At 38.9% G+C, this 19419-nt stretch overlaps 1 protein-coding gene across 4 annotated transcripts in view; it reads right to left on the bottom strand.

The window, feature by feature from the left end:
* LANCL1 (LanC like glutathione S-transferase 1) overlaps positions 1-19419 on the bottom strand; it is a 43511-nt gene that overhangs the window by 9888 nt on the left and 14204 nt on the right. For all 4 annotated transcript variants that reach the window (XM_068544533.1, XM_068544535.1, XM_068544534.1 and 1 more), the window contains 2 exons: positions 9101-9308; positions 275-410 (listed from right to left, as the gene is read on the bottom strand). In XM_068544533.1, coding sequence (XP_068400634.1) covers positions 275-410; positions 9101-9308 — 344 coding nt within the window. The remainder of the gene's footprint in view (positions 1-274; positions 411-9100; positions 9309-19419) is intronic.

The following is a 19419-nucleotide window of genomic DNA, read 5'->3' as shown; positions in this document are numbered from 1 at the left end:
TGGAGGTGAAATCTGGCCCTTATTTTCCTCTGAATGGCCTCTAAACTCCAAATGGAGCAGCTGGACTTCTTACTCCAAGTCACTCTCTACACAGTTTCCAACAGCACTCCAAGTGCAGCTGCTGGTTCTCTGATCATGCCTGACCTTCAGAGGTTAAGATACACCTTACCTCCCAGCTACCTGGGATGTGCCAACTAGGGAAACAAAACCAATAGTTTAGGCAGATAGTAGGTGGGATCCTAAAAAGACTCCAGAAAGCACAAAAACGTGGTACCTGCTGAATATGGCTTTGAGGAATCTTTTCCACTCCAAAGTTCTTATTCACAAAGAGAAGAGCACAGATGTAGCCCATTCGTCCATAGAGCATTTCATTTGGAGCGTGGGGATCAATCTTATTTAGGTGAATTAGCCTGGGAATAAAAATACACGCTTAAGATAATGTAAAAGGGATTAGGTAGAGATATATACGTAAAAATGATATGTTTAAAACACACAAATATATATAGTTATACATATATACACATATATGGAATTATATTATTTTAAATATATAATAAAATATATAAAATAAAATATTTAAATATACTTACATAGTATAACCTATATATTTTTATACTTTAAATATTAAGAGGGCTGGGCCAGACCACAAAGGGTAATCAGGGTTCAAAGATCAACCATCAACTACATTTCTTTTCTTCAGCTCACAATGGAACTGACAAATAAGAAATCCAAAGAATGAAGGAATACGTGAGTGTGGCTGGGACCACCTGCAGCCTCCCTAGCCCCTCATGGCGGCATGCTCTGAGACCAGCAGTTGGGGTCAGAGAAGCCAAGAACTACTGGCTATTATAACATTCAGTCTGAGGAAAGGACTAAGTCAACACTCAAAGGGCCTATTTCCATAAAATGAAATGCCTGCTGCACCCCAGTTATCTCCTTGCTTGATTTATTTCTTAAATGTGTCATCTGGCCTAGCTGAAGTGTTTGTATAGCAGCCTGATTTACCACAAACGGTAGCACATACAAACAGCACAAAGGGATCAGTCAGTCTCCCAGCTCCTAGTCCTTCTTTTTAGCAATAACCATGGTTACCAATATCTTGTATATTCCTAGAACTGTTTTATGCACATATAAGAATACATATACTTATTTATAAACATATTTCCCCAAGTGTTTTGTGGCTTTGTTATTTAACAATACATCTTGACAACCATTCCTTATCATCACATACAGAGTGATCTTATTCTTTATCACGGTTGTACAGTATTCCACTGAACGAATGTATTATAATTTATTAGCTCCCTATTGATAGACTCAGTTCAGCTTCTCAAAAAAAAAAAGTTGTTTTCGGTTCTGGTTCCAGGTAAGGTGGAGTAAGCGTATGCCAGCCTGCCTCTCCCAGTCAGTATACGTAGCCCCAAAACCTAGAGAGAATGTGTGAAGCTGCTACTGAGAACCCTGAAAACTACACAGCAGCCGGCACAATGGGGATGACCGCAATCTGAAGTACTGCCACATCAGTGGTGAGTTTACCACATTCTCCCCTCTGGTATTTCCCTGGCCTGAACTCAGTGCCGCCTGAAACCCGGAAGTGGGCATCCAAGCGCTGACAGAGACAGTCCCGGAAAGAGCCCTTTAGTTTTATCTCAAGAAAGAACAGGAAGGGGAACTCTTAATATCAGAGAGAGTGGGTAAAACACCTCATTTTTCTTTATTTTCGTTTTTCTGTTCTTTCACTCCCTAGGCCACAAGCAATCTCATGGTGGCAGCAGAAGCCAAGGCAACAGGAGCCCACAGGAGCCAAAACTCTGAGGGAGGGACCTGTCCTCACTGACTGAAGGGGCTGTGGTCCCAGGGGGAGGGGGTGAGGGGTGAGGGGCTGTGGTCCCGGGGGTGAGGGGGTGACGGGGTGAGGGGCTGTGGTCCCGGGGATGAGGGGGTGAGGGGGTGAGGGGGGTGAGGGGGTGAAGGGGTGAGGGAAGGCCCACTGCCTCACTTCTCCTTCTAGCCTCCCCATCACTTGACCCCCAAGATGCAGGCACATTCGTGGGAGGTGTGTGCCTGAGTAGGATAACCAGAGCCTCAGATTTCTTTCCAGAGAACCAACAAGGGAAGTCCCAGGGAACCAGAAAGTAGGTGGAGCTCACAGAGGGATAAGAGCTCAGGGACGCAACTGTACTTGTAGTCTGAACTCTGAGAATGAACCTTTTTTTTTTTTTTGGTGGGGGGGGCAGGAAATATGATAGGTAGGGAAAATGTCCTTGCTATTCTACATTTTTCATCACATTTTTCATCACATACATTTTTCATGCAATTTTGAAAGCACATCTCAATTATCCTTAAATTATTCTATAAATTCAATGTGAGACCATTTAAATTATTAAAACAATTTAATTTTTGGTGAAACTGGACAAAATGATATTGGTATACTAAAAAAGTATGGGGGGGGAGAGGGAGTCAGGGAATTTCTGGAAAAGAGTAGTAATGAGAGGACATTAGCCTTACCAAAAAAAATGACCTTGTCACCAGGTAGCTTATGACACTAAACATGCTATTTAATCTCTATACTTTAAATTTCTCATCTATAAAATGAATGGTCCCTTCTGATTTAAAAATTTATTTTTAAAGTAGTTACGTATAAACAATGCCTGTGTATGTATATTATTTAACTTTATATACTAAGAATGGTTAATAAGCATTTGAAGTATCAAAAATCATATCCCTGGAGTGACTGGTTATATTTGAAGTATTCTAGTAAGGAATCAACATTCAGAGAGACTTGGCACTTCAAATAACTTTATCAAAATTTACACCAGAGGATTTGATAAGTGTAGTAAGGAATGTTAGAAAATGGATTTCATTGGTGGAATGAGTGGTGAAGATGGGTGGGACGTTTGGGAAATGGTACAGGCTCTAGCACCGTTTGATGAGTAAGATCTAAGGAGGGTCAAAGGATGATGTGGCTTTCTCTGAGCCAAAAGAACAGGGCAGAGGACTAATCATGTGTGCGTGTGTGTGTGTGTGTGTGTGTATGTGTGTGTGTCTTCTTCCTAATAAATGTTTGTACATTTGGTAGAGTTTGGTTAACTGCTTGTGCCTTCATTTACTCAGTGGTAAGGTGATAGCTGAGAGGGTATATAGCCCCTACCTCTGATCTCTGGAGGCAACCAATATCTACAAACAAGAAAACAAAAACCTAACAATTGCTACCACCAGGCTATACATCAGTAGGTAAAGTGTCCTAACTCTGAAAGGAAGGTACTTGTGAAAGAGAAAACAGTCCTCCTCTCCCAACCCCTCCCTCCCCACTTCCACAAGCCTGTGGTGGGAGGGGAACACTTAGGGTTAAAAATGAAGAAGACATGTTTAAATAAGCAGAATGAGATGATTTTAGTGAGTAAAAAGGGCTGACAGTTATGAAACAATGACTGAGAAAAAGTTATGAAAGCATCCTTAAGGGAACTTATACTCCACAACAGGAGAGAGGGGTTTGAAAAAGCTTGGCTGGTTGCAGTTCCTGACAAAGTTAAATTTGTCCGTATTACACCTCGACAAACGGAGGCATCTCGATCAAATTGGTTAAATATGCAAATGCTGGCTCATGCATTTTTCTCTAAGACAAACACAGGCATTTAACTCACAGTGGAACAGTGGTTATGTTAGGAATAGGGACACAGTGGTCAGAGGTTGCTTTAAATTTTCTTGTAATACCTTGATTGACTTTTTTCCCCCCAATGCCAACAGAGTTATCTGGGTGGTTATGGACCATTTTTTTCTACTTCAATACCACACACACACACACACACACACAATACCCCCTAATATTTTTAAATAACTTAAAAACATTTATTAAGAAAAATTTTTTTTTTCTTACACCAGAACTGGCAGCTCAGTAATGTTGAGAACTTAAGAAAATAAAATCTGTTACTAGATACAGACTCAACTGTTGTAGTAAACAGAATGAACATCTCAGAGTTTTCATAAGAATTTATTATCGAGTTTTAATATAAATGTATCAAACTGTATAGAATTTAGAGATAGAAAAGCACTCTTGATTTTTGTAAAGGGTATTGAAAGAACTATTCAAAGAGGGAAATGACTATCAATTTTTTAAACAAACACTGCTCTATGGGAGTTACTAAAAACAATTATTGCATATTGCATTAACTCCAGTGATGTTCTCAGCTAAATAAAATGTGTTTGAACCACTGAATTAGAAAACACCATTCCTTCATTTGCCAATGCTATGACCTGCATCACCACTAGGTGGCGATATATAATTAGCAGACCAATTATTTTGCAACCAAACACATTTGCATCTGGGAAGTTGATAGCAAGCAAGTACCTTTCAAATACTCGAAAATAAAGTATTGTTCAGTGCATCTCATTATAATAATACTTAAGAGGAAGTATTCCATTTTTTCTGGATTTGAATTCAATTCATTAAAACTCATTAGTTGCATGTATCTAACCCAGTGTTCATAGTGCACTATTTACAATAGCCAAGACATGGAAGCAACCAAGCAACCTAAGAGTCCAGTGACAGATGAATGGATAAAGAAGATGTGGTATATATATACAATGGAATACTACTCAGCCATGAAAAAGAATGAAATAATGCCATTTGCAGCAACATGGCTGGACCTAGAGATTATTATTATAAATGAGGTAAATCAGGCAGAGAAGGACAAATATCATATGATATCACTTATATATGGAATTTTAAAAAATGATACAAATGAACTTATTTACAAAACAGAAATAGTCTCACAGAGAAAATAAACTTATGGTTACCAAAGGGGAAAGGGTGGGGGGAGGGATTAATTAGGAGTTTGGGATTAAAATATATACACCCTACTACATATAAAATAAATCAACAAGGACCTACTGTGTAGCACAGGGAACTGTACTCAATATCTTATAATAACCTATAATAGAAAAGATTCTAAAAAAGAATATATATATATTATATATATATAACTGAATCACTTTATTGTACACCTGAAACACAATATTGTAAATCAACCATATTTCAATAAAAATTAAAAACAAAGTCAGAGAGAGAAAGACAAAGGAAAAAAACTGTTGGTACGTTCCCTAAAAAAATAAAAAAATAAAACTTATTAGTTGGATCTGACAATTACTAAAAGCAGGACTTTACACTCCATGTTTTACATGCTATATTCTTAAGATAAAATGAGGAAATGACAGCATTTATCAATCAAATGGTTATTTTATATGTTTTCAGAAACTCTCAAACCCATATCATTGCAGCTCCATTTATTTGTTTTGCTATGTTGATATTAATAGCAACTGATCTTTAGAAGAGGCAAGTCATTGAAGGAAGAAAAAAGACATATAAAAACAGGATAATTTTGTTCCACTCCTAGCAATATTTCCCCAGGGTGTTACTGGGAGAGTTTTTGCCTTTTGTCATCAAAAGTTTGTAACTTTTTAAAAAGAAGTCCTTTTCTTACTCATCACACTACAAAAGAGACAGGGTATAACATTTTCTGACCAGAAAGCCAAAGTTCTTCATCACTCTAAGTGCTGGCCCCAAAGCACACGATATGCTATAGTCACTTAACTGGGCACAAAACAGGCAATGTTCTTTATTTGTGTAGTGACACCAGCTATCTCTGTATAGAAGGAAGGGAGAAAACAGCCACAGTATAAATCAAGCAGTAGGAAGAACTAGTGCTGTTTATTATCTTCCCCAACACTTGCTTCAGACAACTGCAGGACAATTTGAACATGAACGCACACACGTGCACACACACTCCTTTTGGGGAGTCACAGACCCCTCCGAGAAAAGTGTAAATGTTCTCTCCATGTTGAATACAATTTGGGGGTTTTCTATATACCTCTGGAAGCCCTAAGATTCTCAAAATTCCAAAGCAGAGAACCCCTACCTTAGGGAAACTGATTTCTTTGGATTTCAGTTTGTCTAAGGATTAGACTTTCATTAATCCCAAAGGTCCTTTTGGTTTCTAAAACTCAAGATTATGATTCTGAAAGACCACTATATTAAGCAAATACAGGAATGGTAAGCTGAAATACTATGGTGGCAGTAGAGCACAACACAGACACCGCATGGAGATTATGAGTGTCTGTGATATAAAAGGGCTGTGTGATGTGAGGAAAAAGGTGAGGTAAAAAGTAAAACAAGTAAGTAGGTTTATTAAATAATTGATGACATCAAGTAATTTTGGATTTCCTGAAGTTGAACTGAAAAGACTTAGAAATTTTTCCCTTAAAAGGGAAGAGATGTGAAAGTAATTTACAAATAATTCTTTTTTCTTTCTGATCTGCCATGAACTCTAGAAATCTAAAAAAATTAAATCTGCATCCACAAACAGGCTATTTCCTATCATATATCCACATTTTATATTTTTAACCTTAGCAAGTCTATAAATAAAATACTGTTGAAATGTAATAAAACAAAAAAAGATATAACAAAAACACCTTCAATACCAAGGTATCAAAAAAAAAAGAAATTTTAGTTTACTCTCTTAAGAGTGTTTTATAATAAACCAGTATTAATATATGGTATTATTCTCCAAAGAGTGTTAGAACAACAGGCCTGAAGATGTCCTGAGGAAAAAGGGTTGCCTACATGACAAGTGTGGCAAATTCTGTTCCCTAGAGTCACCTGGGTTCCCCCCAAGTATAAAAGCTAGTGAAGACTCTGAGCAGTCAGTAAAGGCACATATTTAACTTTGTTTAATTAGTGTTTCCCCACTGTGTCTGAATACACAACTCTTGTTTTCATTTAATACCTATTAACATTCTTCACATACCAAACTATTACTATTTGGCTGTACATATTTTGAGAGAGGCTGGCATTATATATAGACTATAAAGGCCACTACAATTTATTTTTATGAAAGTTAAGAGTGATTCATTGAATGAGACTTGCTTGTGAACCTCTGAAGCAGAGGGATCCTCAACAAATAAAATCAGAACTGATAATGCTATTCTAACAGTAATTTACAAGAATGAATAGTGGGAATCAAAAACCATGGTCAGCTCAGAGATGATCACTAGTTAAAATGCTGCCAGACCCACTTAAAAAATGGGCTAAACTTTAACAGACACTTCACCAAAGAAGATATACAAGTGGCAAATAAGTATATGAAAAGATGCCCCAAGACATATGTCATCAGAGAAATGCAAATTAAGCTAACAATGAGATACGAGTACACATCTATTAAAATGGCCAAAATCTGGAATACTGACAACACCAGATGCTGACAAAGATGTGGAGCAACAGGAACTCTCATTCACTGCTGGTGGGAATGCAAACTAGTACAGCCACTTTTGAAGACAGTTTATAAGTTTCTCCTAAAACTAAACATAGTCTTACCATACAATCCAGCAATCATGCTCCTTGGTATTTACCAGAAAGAGCTGGAAACTTATGTCCACACAAAAACCTGCAAATGGATGTTTTTAACAGCTTTGTTTATAATTGCTGAAACTTGGAAGAAACTAAGGTGTCCTTCAGTAGGTGAATGAATACATAAACTGTGGTACATCCAGACAATGGAATATTATTCAGCTCTAAAAAAAAAATGAGCTATCAAGCCATGAAAAGACATGGAGAAATCTAAATGCATATTACTAAGTGAAAGAAGCCATTCTGAAAAGGCTACATACTTATACGATTCCAACTCTGTGACATTCTGGAAAAGGCAAAACTACGGAGACAGTCAAAAGACCAGTAGTTGCCGGGGGTTAGGAAGAAGAGAGGAGGGATTAATAGGCAGAGCGCAGAAGATTTTTAGGGCAGTGATACTACTCTGTATGATACTATAATGTTGGATACATGTCATTACACATTTATCCAAACCCATGAAATGTACAATGCCAAGAATGAACTACAAACTTTGGGTGATTATGATGGGTCAATGCAGGTTTATCAATTGCAGCCAAGTGTACTCTGGTGGAGGATGTTGATAACAGGGGAGGCTATGCATGTGTGGGTCAGGGGGTGTATGGGAAATCTCTGTACCTTCCTCTCAGTTTTGCTGTGAATTGAAAACTGCTCTAAAAAGTCAAGTCTATTAAACAACAAAACAAAGAAACCTCTGCTGTAATTGCAACTATCTGTGTGTTGGCATACTTATGGGGAGCCTAACAGCACGGCATGCAGAGTTGCACGGCAGCCAGATTTCTTAGTAGAATTCTGAAAGAGTGTTCAGTAAACTCTACCAAAGCAAAAACTGTAGTTTATTTGTACAAAAGTTTCTTAATTCTTCATGATTCACAAACTTCTAGTGGGTTGCCCTGATTTATATTAAAAATGAAAATCTGGATTTGCATGTCATTTGCCGGTAAGCAAAGCAGTTTTGACTCTGTGTTCCCTTCAGAGGCCTCTCCCAGCCCACTGCAGCACGTGCACCATGTTTCTTCAAATTATTGATCCTGGATAGCACCTTGGATTAGTAATCACATGATTAGGCTTTTGATCTCATTTATGCTAAGGAACTGACGTTTGATCTGGAATATGTCAGTGTCATTATATCTTTTTTTTTTTTTAATTTTTAAATTTATTTTATTTACTTATTTTTTGGCTGCGTTGGGTATTCCTTTGTTGCACGTGGGCTTTTCTCTAGTTGTGGCGAGTTGGGACTACTCTTGGTTGCGGTGCATAGGCTTCTCATTGCGGTGGCTTCTCTTGCTGCGGAGCACAGGCTCTAGGGCATGCAGGCTTTTCAGTAGTTGTGGCATGTGGGCTCAGTAGTTGTGGCTTGCGGGCTCTAGAGCGCAGGCTCAGTAGTTGTGGCGCATGGGCTTAGTTGCTCCGCAGCACGTGGGATCTTCCCGGACCAGGGCTCAAACCCGTGTCCCCTGCCTTGGCAGGCGGATTCTTAACCACTGCGCCACCAGGGAAGCCCAGCGTCATTATACCTTGCAATAAAATAAGGATTATAATGGTTGTTCCTTAACTACAACTCAGGAATAATGTGATTGATCAAATGACAGCAGTAAGATTTACTGCTGGGAGAAAAGTAAATTCAATAGTGTTCTTTTGCTAACACACACAGAATTAAGGCATAATGTTTAGATAATAATTCTCAGAAAGAAACATGATTACCGGGTGATGCAATCTTCTGCCCGCTTCTCATTGTTCATCTTGTGATGCACCACAGCAGCCACTGCCAGGGGACCCCCATCCCCACACAGGAAGGTGATGGAATGCTTGGTCAAACAGTTCAGACTTTGCTTTACATAGCCATGTGCCATCTGTAGGTAGGTAGGGTCCCCAAACACATCGTAGAGGTGTAAGTAAAGCACAGCAATACCTGAAAAGCAAAAAGAAAATCATGTACAGATGAGGAAAGAGCAGTTGACTGTATTATTTTGGTGTACTGTCTACTCAGCAGTGTTGATTTTTGATAAGCTGTAACAAATACGTAAATTATCTGGAAGTTCAGATGACCTTAGTCTAGACTCCGCTTTATTACTGAGCAGCTCTAAGAACAGTAGGCAGACACTTCCTGTTCTCAGTTTCCTCATCATTACAACTCTAAATTAAAATAGGAACTCTGAGAACTCTAAACCCAAGTTTAATATTAATCCTTGTTGCACTCTGGCTATTGTGCTGATGTATACTTTTTGATGGTTAAAATGATAGGTAATCAACCTTTGCTAAATAATCACCTATTTATTTTACAAATAATAATTTACTTAATAATAAACAAGAAATGTTTGTTCTTATGAGTTAAAGAAATTCAAAGACTAGGGAATGAAAAACTAGATTTTTCTTTATATAGAAGATCATTTTTTGCATGAGAAGATAGGTAGAGTAACCAAATCCTCTATCCCAGTATTGTTCCAGGCAGGGGATTATAAGAAAACTATTAAGTTATTTGAGATCTAAGAAAATATACTCAGTTTCCCAATTTTTTTTTTTTCCACTGTCAGGGACCCAGCCGCTTTAGGAACTATACCAGAAAAGCTGCCAATGCCTTTTGCGTTGGGCTTTACTTGATTTGCTTCTTATCCTACTCTTGAAGCCTGCTATATGCAATTGAGGCCTTGTCTGCATGTCCTCATTCCAAATGCCTGTCACAGTAGATAGAGCCTTTCCTCTGAAGCTGACTAGTCTCAGGGCAGACTCAAAGACGTGGGGCAGGGAGCCTGCCTGCCTGCAGCATTTCCAGAAACTCGTTTCTCCCCTTAAAGTACATTTTCCATCTCATTTACCATTTTTAGAAGACACAGAACCTCTGTTTAAATCTAAATTAACAGAGCCAATCTCTTTATGGATTTCAATGCAGTAAAAATGCAGTTTGCAAAATTACTTTTCACTGTACTGAGGACAATTTTAAATTTAGATAGTTTTCTTATCTTGCATGGGTAATTTCCAAAGCTTTGTGCCATAGACAATTCAATTTCACATGTATATTAAGGCCAAATTTTCATTTTCTGCCGAAGTTAATAACCTTGTCTACTCTTTCAAAGTGACTTGGTGTTAGTAATTCTACAAGCTGCTGATCAGATGTACCAATACTTAAGCTTTGTAGACATAAGTGTACAAAACCTGTACGTGGGTAAGAAAAAAAATTCTCCTTTTCACAAATGATCAATGTCAAGAGCTTCTTCTAGAATTAGGTCCTTAATAGGCTTCATCTCCATCCATACCAGGCATCTGCAGGCAATCCGTTTAAATTGTTACCCTTTCATTTTGCCCTCCTGTTCCCATCACTGCCTGTACTCCCCTAATTAAGTTATGTAGGCACCGAAGCCAGATAATGACATGACTGAGATCTGAGAAAATAAAAAGTGATTAAATACAAGCCCAATGATTGTTTTCCTTTTCAGACCTTTGTCTCTTATTATCAGCAATTCCTCTTGGTCTAAACATTTAACAAACAAAACCCATTAAGGTGTGCAATTTTAAGGTTTGATGCATTTCTCATGAAAAACAGGTAATCATTTCTCAAGTCTCACAATATTTCATTTAGATGAAAATTTTTTTTTTTTTTTTTTTTCTTTTTGATCAGAGAATTAGCTTTCCATCACCTCAGGTTCTATTTCTCTCTGTCTTTTCATTCTGGGCCTCTGTGTCTGCATATTTTGATTAAGCAATCTTCTGTAGGTTGTAGTTTACAGTGCCTACCTTCTTCCCTGCTACAAGACACTAAAGGATGAAAAGGGTTTCAAGTGAGGAGTGCTGCTGCCAAACAGAAAAATCCTCCTGGACAACCTTATTACAAATCAGTCTAGGTCAGGAAAATAAGACAAAATGCCTAAGTCAAAGACATTTAATGCCTCATCAATATTTTATACCCCAGGTGGCCTAATTTAATAATAGAAAAAGTGGGGGAATTGCCTGTGACCAAATATCTTGAACTTGATTCTTATGATCTAACCTTTGACAATATTCACGCATATAACAACACCTTTGCATAAATACTGAAGGCTGAGTGATAATTGGCAAGGTGGGAAATAAAAACACAACTTCAAGGGCTCTGCAGGGTAAACTCATCCAGTCCTTATGTGTACTCACAACCCTGGCCTCAGTCCATGCTTTTAAAAACTCTTTTCAAAATGTAATTTTTATCAAAATAAATTTGTCCTTCATGGAAGAAGTCAAACAGTACTATAAGGCTTAATACGCATTTGCAGTCTCCTGCCCCAGTCTATTCCTGTCTCCCAGAAGCAACCACTTTCAATCATTTTATCTATTTCCTCTAGTGTCTGCCTCCATATTTCTAATAATATGCTATGTACTTTCTCTTGATTTTTCTTTATCAGTTATTTTTGATTCACATTCCAATCTGGAAGATAAGGATTTAGCTCTTATAATAGACACTGCTAAGTGGTCCCCCCAAATCTATCTCCCTCTTCTCTAAACAATACTGCCCTGGATTTTAGCTAGGCACATGGCGGCCCAGAACAGTCTACTTTGCAGATGGGTATGGCCATGTGCATGGGTAAGTTCTGACCAATAAGACGTAGTGGGAATAATGGGGGTAAATTCAGAAGATGTTCTTGAAGGGAGGGGACCTGCCATTTCTTCCTTCCTGGCTGGAATGCAGATGTGATGGTGTAGCTGGAGCAGCCATTTTAGACCATGAAGTGGCAGCTCTGTGATGAGGATGGTAAAGCATCAAGATCAAAGAAGCTTAGAACCCAAAGGACTGTGAAGCTGCCACACACCGATTGCCTTACACAAGACAGAAATTCTGTTGTGTTAAAGCCACTGTTATTTTAGGCACATTCCCCTTATGCTAGTAAGCCTAATCCTAAAGAATACAGCTCTCTTCAAAGCTGGGGAGGTAGGCTGAAGGTAGACCACATAGGGTCTTGTAAATTTGAAAAGCACCATTTAAGAGCATAATTAAATTTGTGTTTTTAAAAGTTCACTGTAATTGAACTGTAAGGTTTGGAAAAGTGTATACGGAACAGTGGATGCAGGCGGAGCAATTTTAGGAGGACAGTTCAGGAGCACAAGCGAGAGACAAGAGTAGCTGCAGTAGAGATGACGTGAGACTGAACTGGAAAGATACTTGTCTTGGAAGGTAAAAGTCAACAGAACCTGGTGGGGAACGACTGAGAAGGAAAAATCAAGATGACTCCCAGATGCCCAACTTCAACAGCTAGATGGGCAATGGTGCCATCCTCTGAGATGGCAAACACCTCTAGGGGAGGGCCAGGTTTGGGAGGGAAGATTACAGTTGTATCCATTCATAAACTCGTCTCCAAATACGATTCCAGTCCCTAAAGGACATTTAATATAATGAGAAAGAATGTTTCTTACTGGCTTCTAGGATAACAACCATCAAAACTGGTCATGAGGCTCAATATAGAATGATGAATGGAGTTTAAACTTTTTAATGTTTTTTTTTCTTTAATCATAGAATATGTTACTTAATCAAGAATATTCTTGGGCTTAAATTTGAGCAGCAGATAAAATGTCCTTCTATACTGTTTGCTAAGCAAAAGGTAGACTAATCAAGATTTGCTTCCGTCTTCTACCCCTTTCACCTCTTCTTCTAGACCAGAAAAGATTGAAATGAGATTTAAAATTGATTGAATTTAATTGTAAAAATATGCTCCAAATTGTTTCAGACTTTAGAATTATTTTGTTAAAAAAATGGAAGACCACCCTACCTTTCATGAATCTGGATGAAGTTTGACATTTTCATTGATATAAAATTTAAGTTAAATATTCTTTTATTTTTTAGCTGGTCCACTCCATGAATAATGAGTGTCACTAAGCCATGAAAACTAATGCTTTTTGGTCTTAATTTTACTATCTTGTCAGATTTGCTCATATATATGACTTAAACATTCTGAGATATTTAAAAAAGAAAATAATCCACCTGAAGAGAGATATGCTGAGAAATCAGTAAAGCAAAATCGAATCCATTATTTTCCCATTAATTCTCAAGTCATTAAAGGTGACTTTACAATAAATATTTGGGATAATATCCTGATTCTGTTAAGTAATGAGTACTTTCCTTCAGGAACAAGAGATTATTCCCACTCTGGATGATGTCTTACGTTATTTCCCAGAGGGTATAGGAAAGTTGTTATAGGGATATCATCTCTATTTTACATGCAAAACCAGACAAATTTAAGTCATATCAGTAAAGCACCATTTAGAATTAAGCATGTGAAGTCAGTCATTGTTTTAGAAATGGTATGTTAATTCCGTAGTTATTCACAGCCTTGGAAGCTGACTTGGTGGAGAAGGAACAGACAAGTGGGCAGAGTATCCGCTGTATCCCAGGGGAAAAAAAACACCATAAGGAAGTAATTATGGGTGGGGTGTGGACTGAAAGGGGAGCTTCACTTGTGGGAAGCCCGAAATGGAGCAAAGGCAGAGAGTACTCCCAGCACGTGGAATTATCTGAGCGAATCCATGTAGACGAGACTAGAGGGTGACCTGGTTAGTAAGGCTGGACTCCTTGGGGGTTCAAATTATTAAAAACTAGACATAGAAATGTAGATCTGATGTTAACCTACTGTCAGTTTATGTAGAGGAGGAGTATTCAAAAACAGCATTTTTCAAAGATAAATGTGGCTATATGTGTTACTCCAGGTCCTCTAAGATGGGACTGAATATATAAGACTTTATTAGGGACATACATAACATGAAGAGTACTGCAAGGCACCATACCAGCAATTGCATGCTTTGGCTTGGAAGTGACCTCTTCTGGTCCAGGGGGTCCACCCGGAGCCCCTGGACCAGAAGAGGTGGCCTCATCTAACTACAATGAAGTTGAGAGGTCTAATCCTCCCGGGACCCCAGAAGGAGAGGGACAACCCGATATGGACGAGCACTAGAAGTGCCTAACACGGGGCCTGGCAGGGAGGTGGCAGAAAGAGGGAGCCAAACCTTGGACAGGTCAGGTTTGAGATGTTCATTAGACATCCAAGTGAAGATGTCAAGTAGGCAGCTGGATATATGAGTCTGAGTTCGGGGAAGAGAGGCTGGACAAATGTCCTCCAAAAAATATAAAAAGAACCTACTTATCTCCTGTGATCTCAGAGGCCGGTAGAAACCCAGATATCTATTACTTTGATCTTATAACTCCTGGAGCCTGTTTGGTTGCTCAGAACTGCAGTGTCCAATGTGACAGACTCTAACCATAAGTATCTATAGAAACTTAAGTTAGTTAAAGGTAAACACATTTAAAATTCAGTTTCTCAGTCACACTGGCCACATTTCAAATGCTTGATAGCCACATGTGGCTAGTGGCTGCTGCATGGACAGCAAAGAAACTATCCATCACAGCAGAATGGTCTAAGGACAGCACTGTTTTGAACACCAGGGACAGATGTCATTCTTTATAAGAAGTTCAGAATGTCTGGCACTGCCTCACAGCTCATCCTACGAATCTCTTGGTTTTGAAATGTTGAAAACTAATTTACTTGAAAGACAAAAACAAATAAAACTTTGCCGTAACAGGAATATGTCCTGGCTTTCAGTATGGAAGCTCTGAACCAGATTTTTTCTGTTCTGTTTCCTTCTGTAGCTACAACTCTGGGAAGGGAGGGTAAACTGTTTAGGGACACTTCTAAATCTGCAGTTTCCTTACTCAGCTCCTTATCTCCAGTAGTGCTATAAATATAGCCAGCTGTTGAGAAGTAATTAATACTAAGCCTTTGGATTTCTGAGGGATCATTAGTCCTATTCATCTTGACCAATCAAGACCTCGATGCATCTCAAATGTCTATGGAGATGATACAAATCTCCACAGATGTATGAAGCTCTCAAAGCACTTCTCTGTAATTCTGCATTTTAGAGATTATTCCCTAACATTATTCACTTATTTTACGACCAGCCTACACTGATGTAAAAACCTTTGCCATGGTACTTCAGATCTGCAAGTTATTTCCTTGTAGGTTAGGTGCTTTTGAAGACTCTCTTCATGTACTCTGGTGGGAAAAATCATGTTCAGATTAACGAGTACTGCTGGAGCCACTAGAGATGTTCAGCTAATGCCCAAGAATAGTTTTGAGTGATACAGAGACAAGAACTTCCTAAAGGCGGGGGCATGGGTTGTTCCAACCTAAGTTTCAAATAAACTGTTCCCTAGTTGAAACTTTAAAGGCTCATCAATTACTTAATTTTTTTTTTTCCTTTCAGATTAATGGAAATGTAAGAAATGAAAGTTTTCTCTGATTAACCCCATACATCATGATCACCTGCTTTTTAAGCAGGTTGGCACTTTCTAATGTGTTATTCTGTAACTGTCTAAATTTTGTTTGTGTTTTGAGGGTGTGTGTTTCCATTTCTTCAGCTAAACGACAGGGTCTTCAGGGAAGGACTCCCGTTCCTAGTCACTGAAGTCACTCTCCACAAAGCCTGGGTGTAAACACCACAGGGACTAGTGCATCCGGTCAGTCTTCAGATGAAAGCCGGGCACACTGCTGCCTTTCCAAATACTCCAGTACTCTTAATACAGGTAATCTGGGGAGGAAACCAGTTGTGACTCCACACCCTTAATTTAATAATATTGGCCCAAACAAAGAAGTGGAAATGTAACTTAAAAAAGGCAGATGAGCACTCTGAAGATGTGTCTTCTTTTCTCTGTTATCTATTTCCAGAGCTAAATAGGAAAAGAGGTTAAAATTTAAAAAAAGGAGATATATACTTTCCTCCTTCCTTCCCTCAGTGCCCTGCAGTGTACTGCTTTGTAACTGTCAAATTAGGAAGTGCTCCTAGTCTTTTATTCAGACTACCATAATAGGTGATAACTCCTTCAGCATAGTAGTCATTAAGAAGCACGGGTTCAGGAATCACTGCCTGGGATTGAAGCCTAGCTCTGCCACTTCCCTGCTGTGTGATCTTACCCCACTTACTAAACCTTTCTGTGCCTGAGCATCTTTATCTATAAAATGAAAATAACAGTAGCTACTCCCAGTTACTGTACATCATTCTGATCAGTACAATAGTCCCTAGCACATAGTAACTACTCAATAAATGTCCAAACCCCATTAGACTGTGAATCTCCATGAGTGTTGAATGAGTCACTTCGTCTCATCACTGATGCCTGATCTAAAGGGACAGAAAGTACAGAGGGAACCATATTCTTCCTCTTCCCATTTCCTGCCTCTCTCCTCCCTCACTGGCTCCTCAGACTGAGGAGGATTAGCAAAGTGTTCCCTATACGTGTGCCATCTTGAGCTTTCTGGGAGTCTTCCCGCATCAGGAGCTCTCTCTTCTCAATCCTGTTTCTCATGTCATAACCCATTCTTTGGCTGTCCAGATGTTCTTTGAGTCTAGGGAGGTAAATTCAAATTGGGTGCAATAAGAAGGAAGCCCACTTTATGTCCAGGTCTAAACAGTATGCTCTGTATTCTGCTTTACCAGGTGTAAAGTGAACATTCTGAGCCCTGTCTCATTTCTGAGTTCATGCTCAATTGCATCAGAGGTTGAAGGGAAAGAGATGTGACTGACTCTTTTACATCCTAAAAGACATGAAATGAGTTGGATTCCCACCCTTTCCCCATTCCACCTAGTTATGTTTGTTATTATTTTTAGTTTGCTTAGATGGTAGCTAGAGTAGTAACAGCAGGCCACTCTCCATTCATTCATTCAGTTGTTCATTCAACAGATATTTATTAAGCACCAACTATGGACCTGGCATTGTATTAACTGCTGAAGTTAATGGAATGAAAATGACAAGACATGGACTCAGTCTCCTGGTGCTGTCCGTAGAAGTCAAATGCTTAGATACGTCTTCCTTCTTTACCTCCTCCTACTTCTTCTGATCTATCTTCAAACATTCTCATCCTGCTCTGTGCTTCACCCAAGCACACTGGTGATATCAAAACCCTCCAGCTGTTTCAAGCTTGTGTCTCAGCCATTTAAGATTACTGACAGCACAGTGATATCAGCACCATATAAAGTGCAGGCACAAAGAAAGCAGGCGACATTCTTGGTGCATTCATCTGTCTAGCAGTCACTGTGAAGAGCTCTAATAGACCCGGTGTAGATCCATGCCACTGATGCCTTCTGTTTGTCCTAGCAGTTTAGTGCTTCTCATGAAGGTGAAGGACACTTGGTCAGGGCTCAAATTAGACAATGAAATGCTGGCTCTGATGAAGAGCTACTTATAAGAATATCAAATTGCAAAGAAAAGACACCTGGCCAGTGCAGTTCCTTTCAAACAAGTCTGGTATCTGCAGAAACTGAGACCCACATGCTAAAGCTGTAGCTCAGAGGCTATACATTTGGCAGATCAGAGGAACAGCATCTTGAAACACTTTAATAACTTGCACTTAGCGCGTGAGTTAATATTACTCTAGGGATTATGCTGCACATCCTCTCATTTAAAATGTTACCTAATACTTGAAAAGAGGAAATATATGCCAATCTTAGCCTCATTAACTTTGTGAGTTGGTTATAGAAGATTGGGTCATGTCTTCTAGAACTAAAGCCCCTAGAGTCTTGTGTGTATTTTTAAAGTGTGAGCTGATCATCATTTCCCTTGGGAATTATCATAGTTAAGAGTGGGAAAAAATGAAATTAAATGAGGGCTAGCACTTTCCCTCATTCTCTCTTAAAGATACTAGTGAGATCAGCCATCCCCTTGGGTTTACTTAAGTTTCCTACTTTGTTATCTGCGAGGGAAGCAATGTCTCCTACTAAATGCTTACTTCAAACACCAGAATACTTCATCTGCTCATTTAATCCTTTATAACAGCAATTCCTCACCAGTGTTTCATGTTTTCCATTTTATAAAGCACTTTAAAATCTTCTCCACCCTAGAACAGATATACTTCAAACAAAACCCAGGTGGCAGGGGGCGTCATGCTCTCTGGTGAGTCCCCAGAGATCCCTGGACACCACCCACCATCACTTAATAGCTGGCCTTTAGATTTGATCTTAAGGGGCTTCCATGCCTGCTATTTTTCTACACTGTCTGCTATATGCACAGGCATAAAGAACCAAATGGCTTCCCTTAGCCCCCAAACTGGGATCACGCAGCAAAGAATTCTTGAAAATCTACCAGGATAGGATTAAGGCTAAAAAAGAACAACTCAGTGCTTACTGCTGGTGTGTGTCATACATCAATATCATGACGCACTGCACTTCAGTGTATTAAATTTTATAAAGGAGGATTTCAGTGAAAAGAACTGAGACTGTTCATTTCAAATATCGCTTATTAACAGTTGCGAGAGCTACTGATTGCTTTCAGACTAGGGGTAATATTTTACTCAAGAAGATCCTCAACATGCCTTTTCAAATACAAGCAATTATGAGGAAAAGCTTCTGTTTTGGCCGAGTTAATTTTCTATCCTGAAACCACACTGAATATATTAATTCAGGATTAGGAAGGGGAAAAACACATTCTATGGAACAGTGCTGGAGATTACACTTTTCTAGTTGCCAATGCCCATAAATCTTTCTAGGGTTTCCTCTATGTCCAGTCCCAAACAACTTTTTCCTGTAGACATTTTAATAGTAATTACTGTTGCCTGTCTAACAAGCCATGTTTCCCTCTAGCTTTCTAAATTCCTGTCATGTTTGAGCAGGGCTTATTCTGATTTTTTTTCCTTAAACACTTAAAACTGACTAGTCATTAGCCATTTCTAAAAAGTTCGTACAGCATGAGTATCATCATGTAGGTATCACTCAAATTATTCCATCTTACAGCTTATGTGTAGATCTTCTTCACTTATAAAATGCACGGAGTAAACCAGAACGTAGGAGTGGAGAGTAAACAACACACACACACACACACACACTCACACTCTCATGGGGTAAAGAGCACGGCTCTAAAGCCAGGCTTGCTGAAACGAATCTTATCTTTGGCACTTACTAGCTGTGTAACCATGAACAAGGTGCTCAGCTTCACTTTGCTTCAGTTATCTCATCTGTGAAATCAGGATGTGAATGGTATCCACACCACAGAGTTGTTTTGAGATTTAGATGTGTTATTTAATGCA

Source organism: Eschrichtius robustus, chromosome 5 (genome assembly GCF_028021215.1).
Source record: "Eschrichtius robustus isolate mEscRob2 chromosome 5, mEscRob2.pri, whole genome shotgun sequence".
Taxonomy (NCBI): Eukaryota; Metazoa; Chordata; class Mammalia; order Artiodactyla; family Eschrichtiidae; genus Eschrichtius; species Eschrichtius robustus.
The sequence above is the reverse complement of the archived record's forward strand: the minus strand, read 5'-3'. Positions and strand labels throughout refer to the sequence as shown.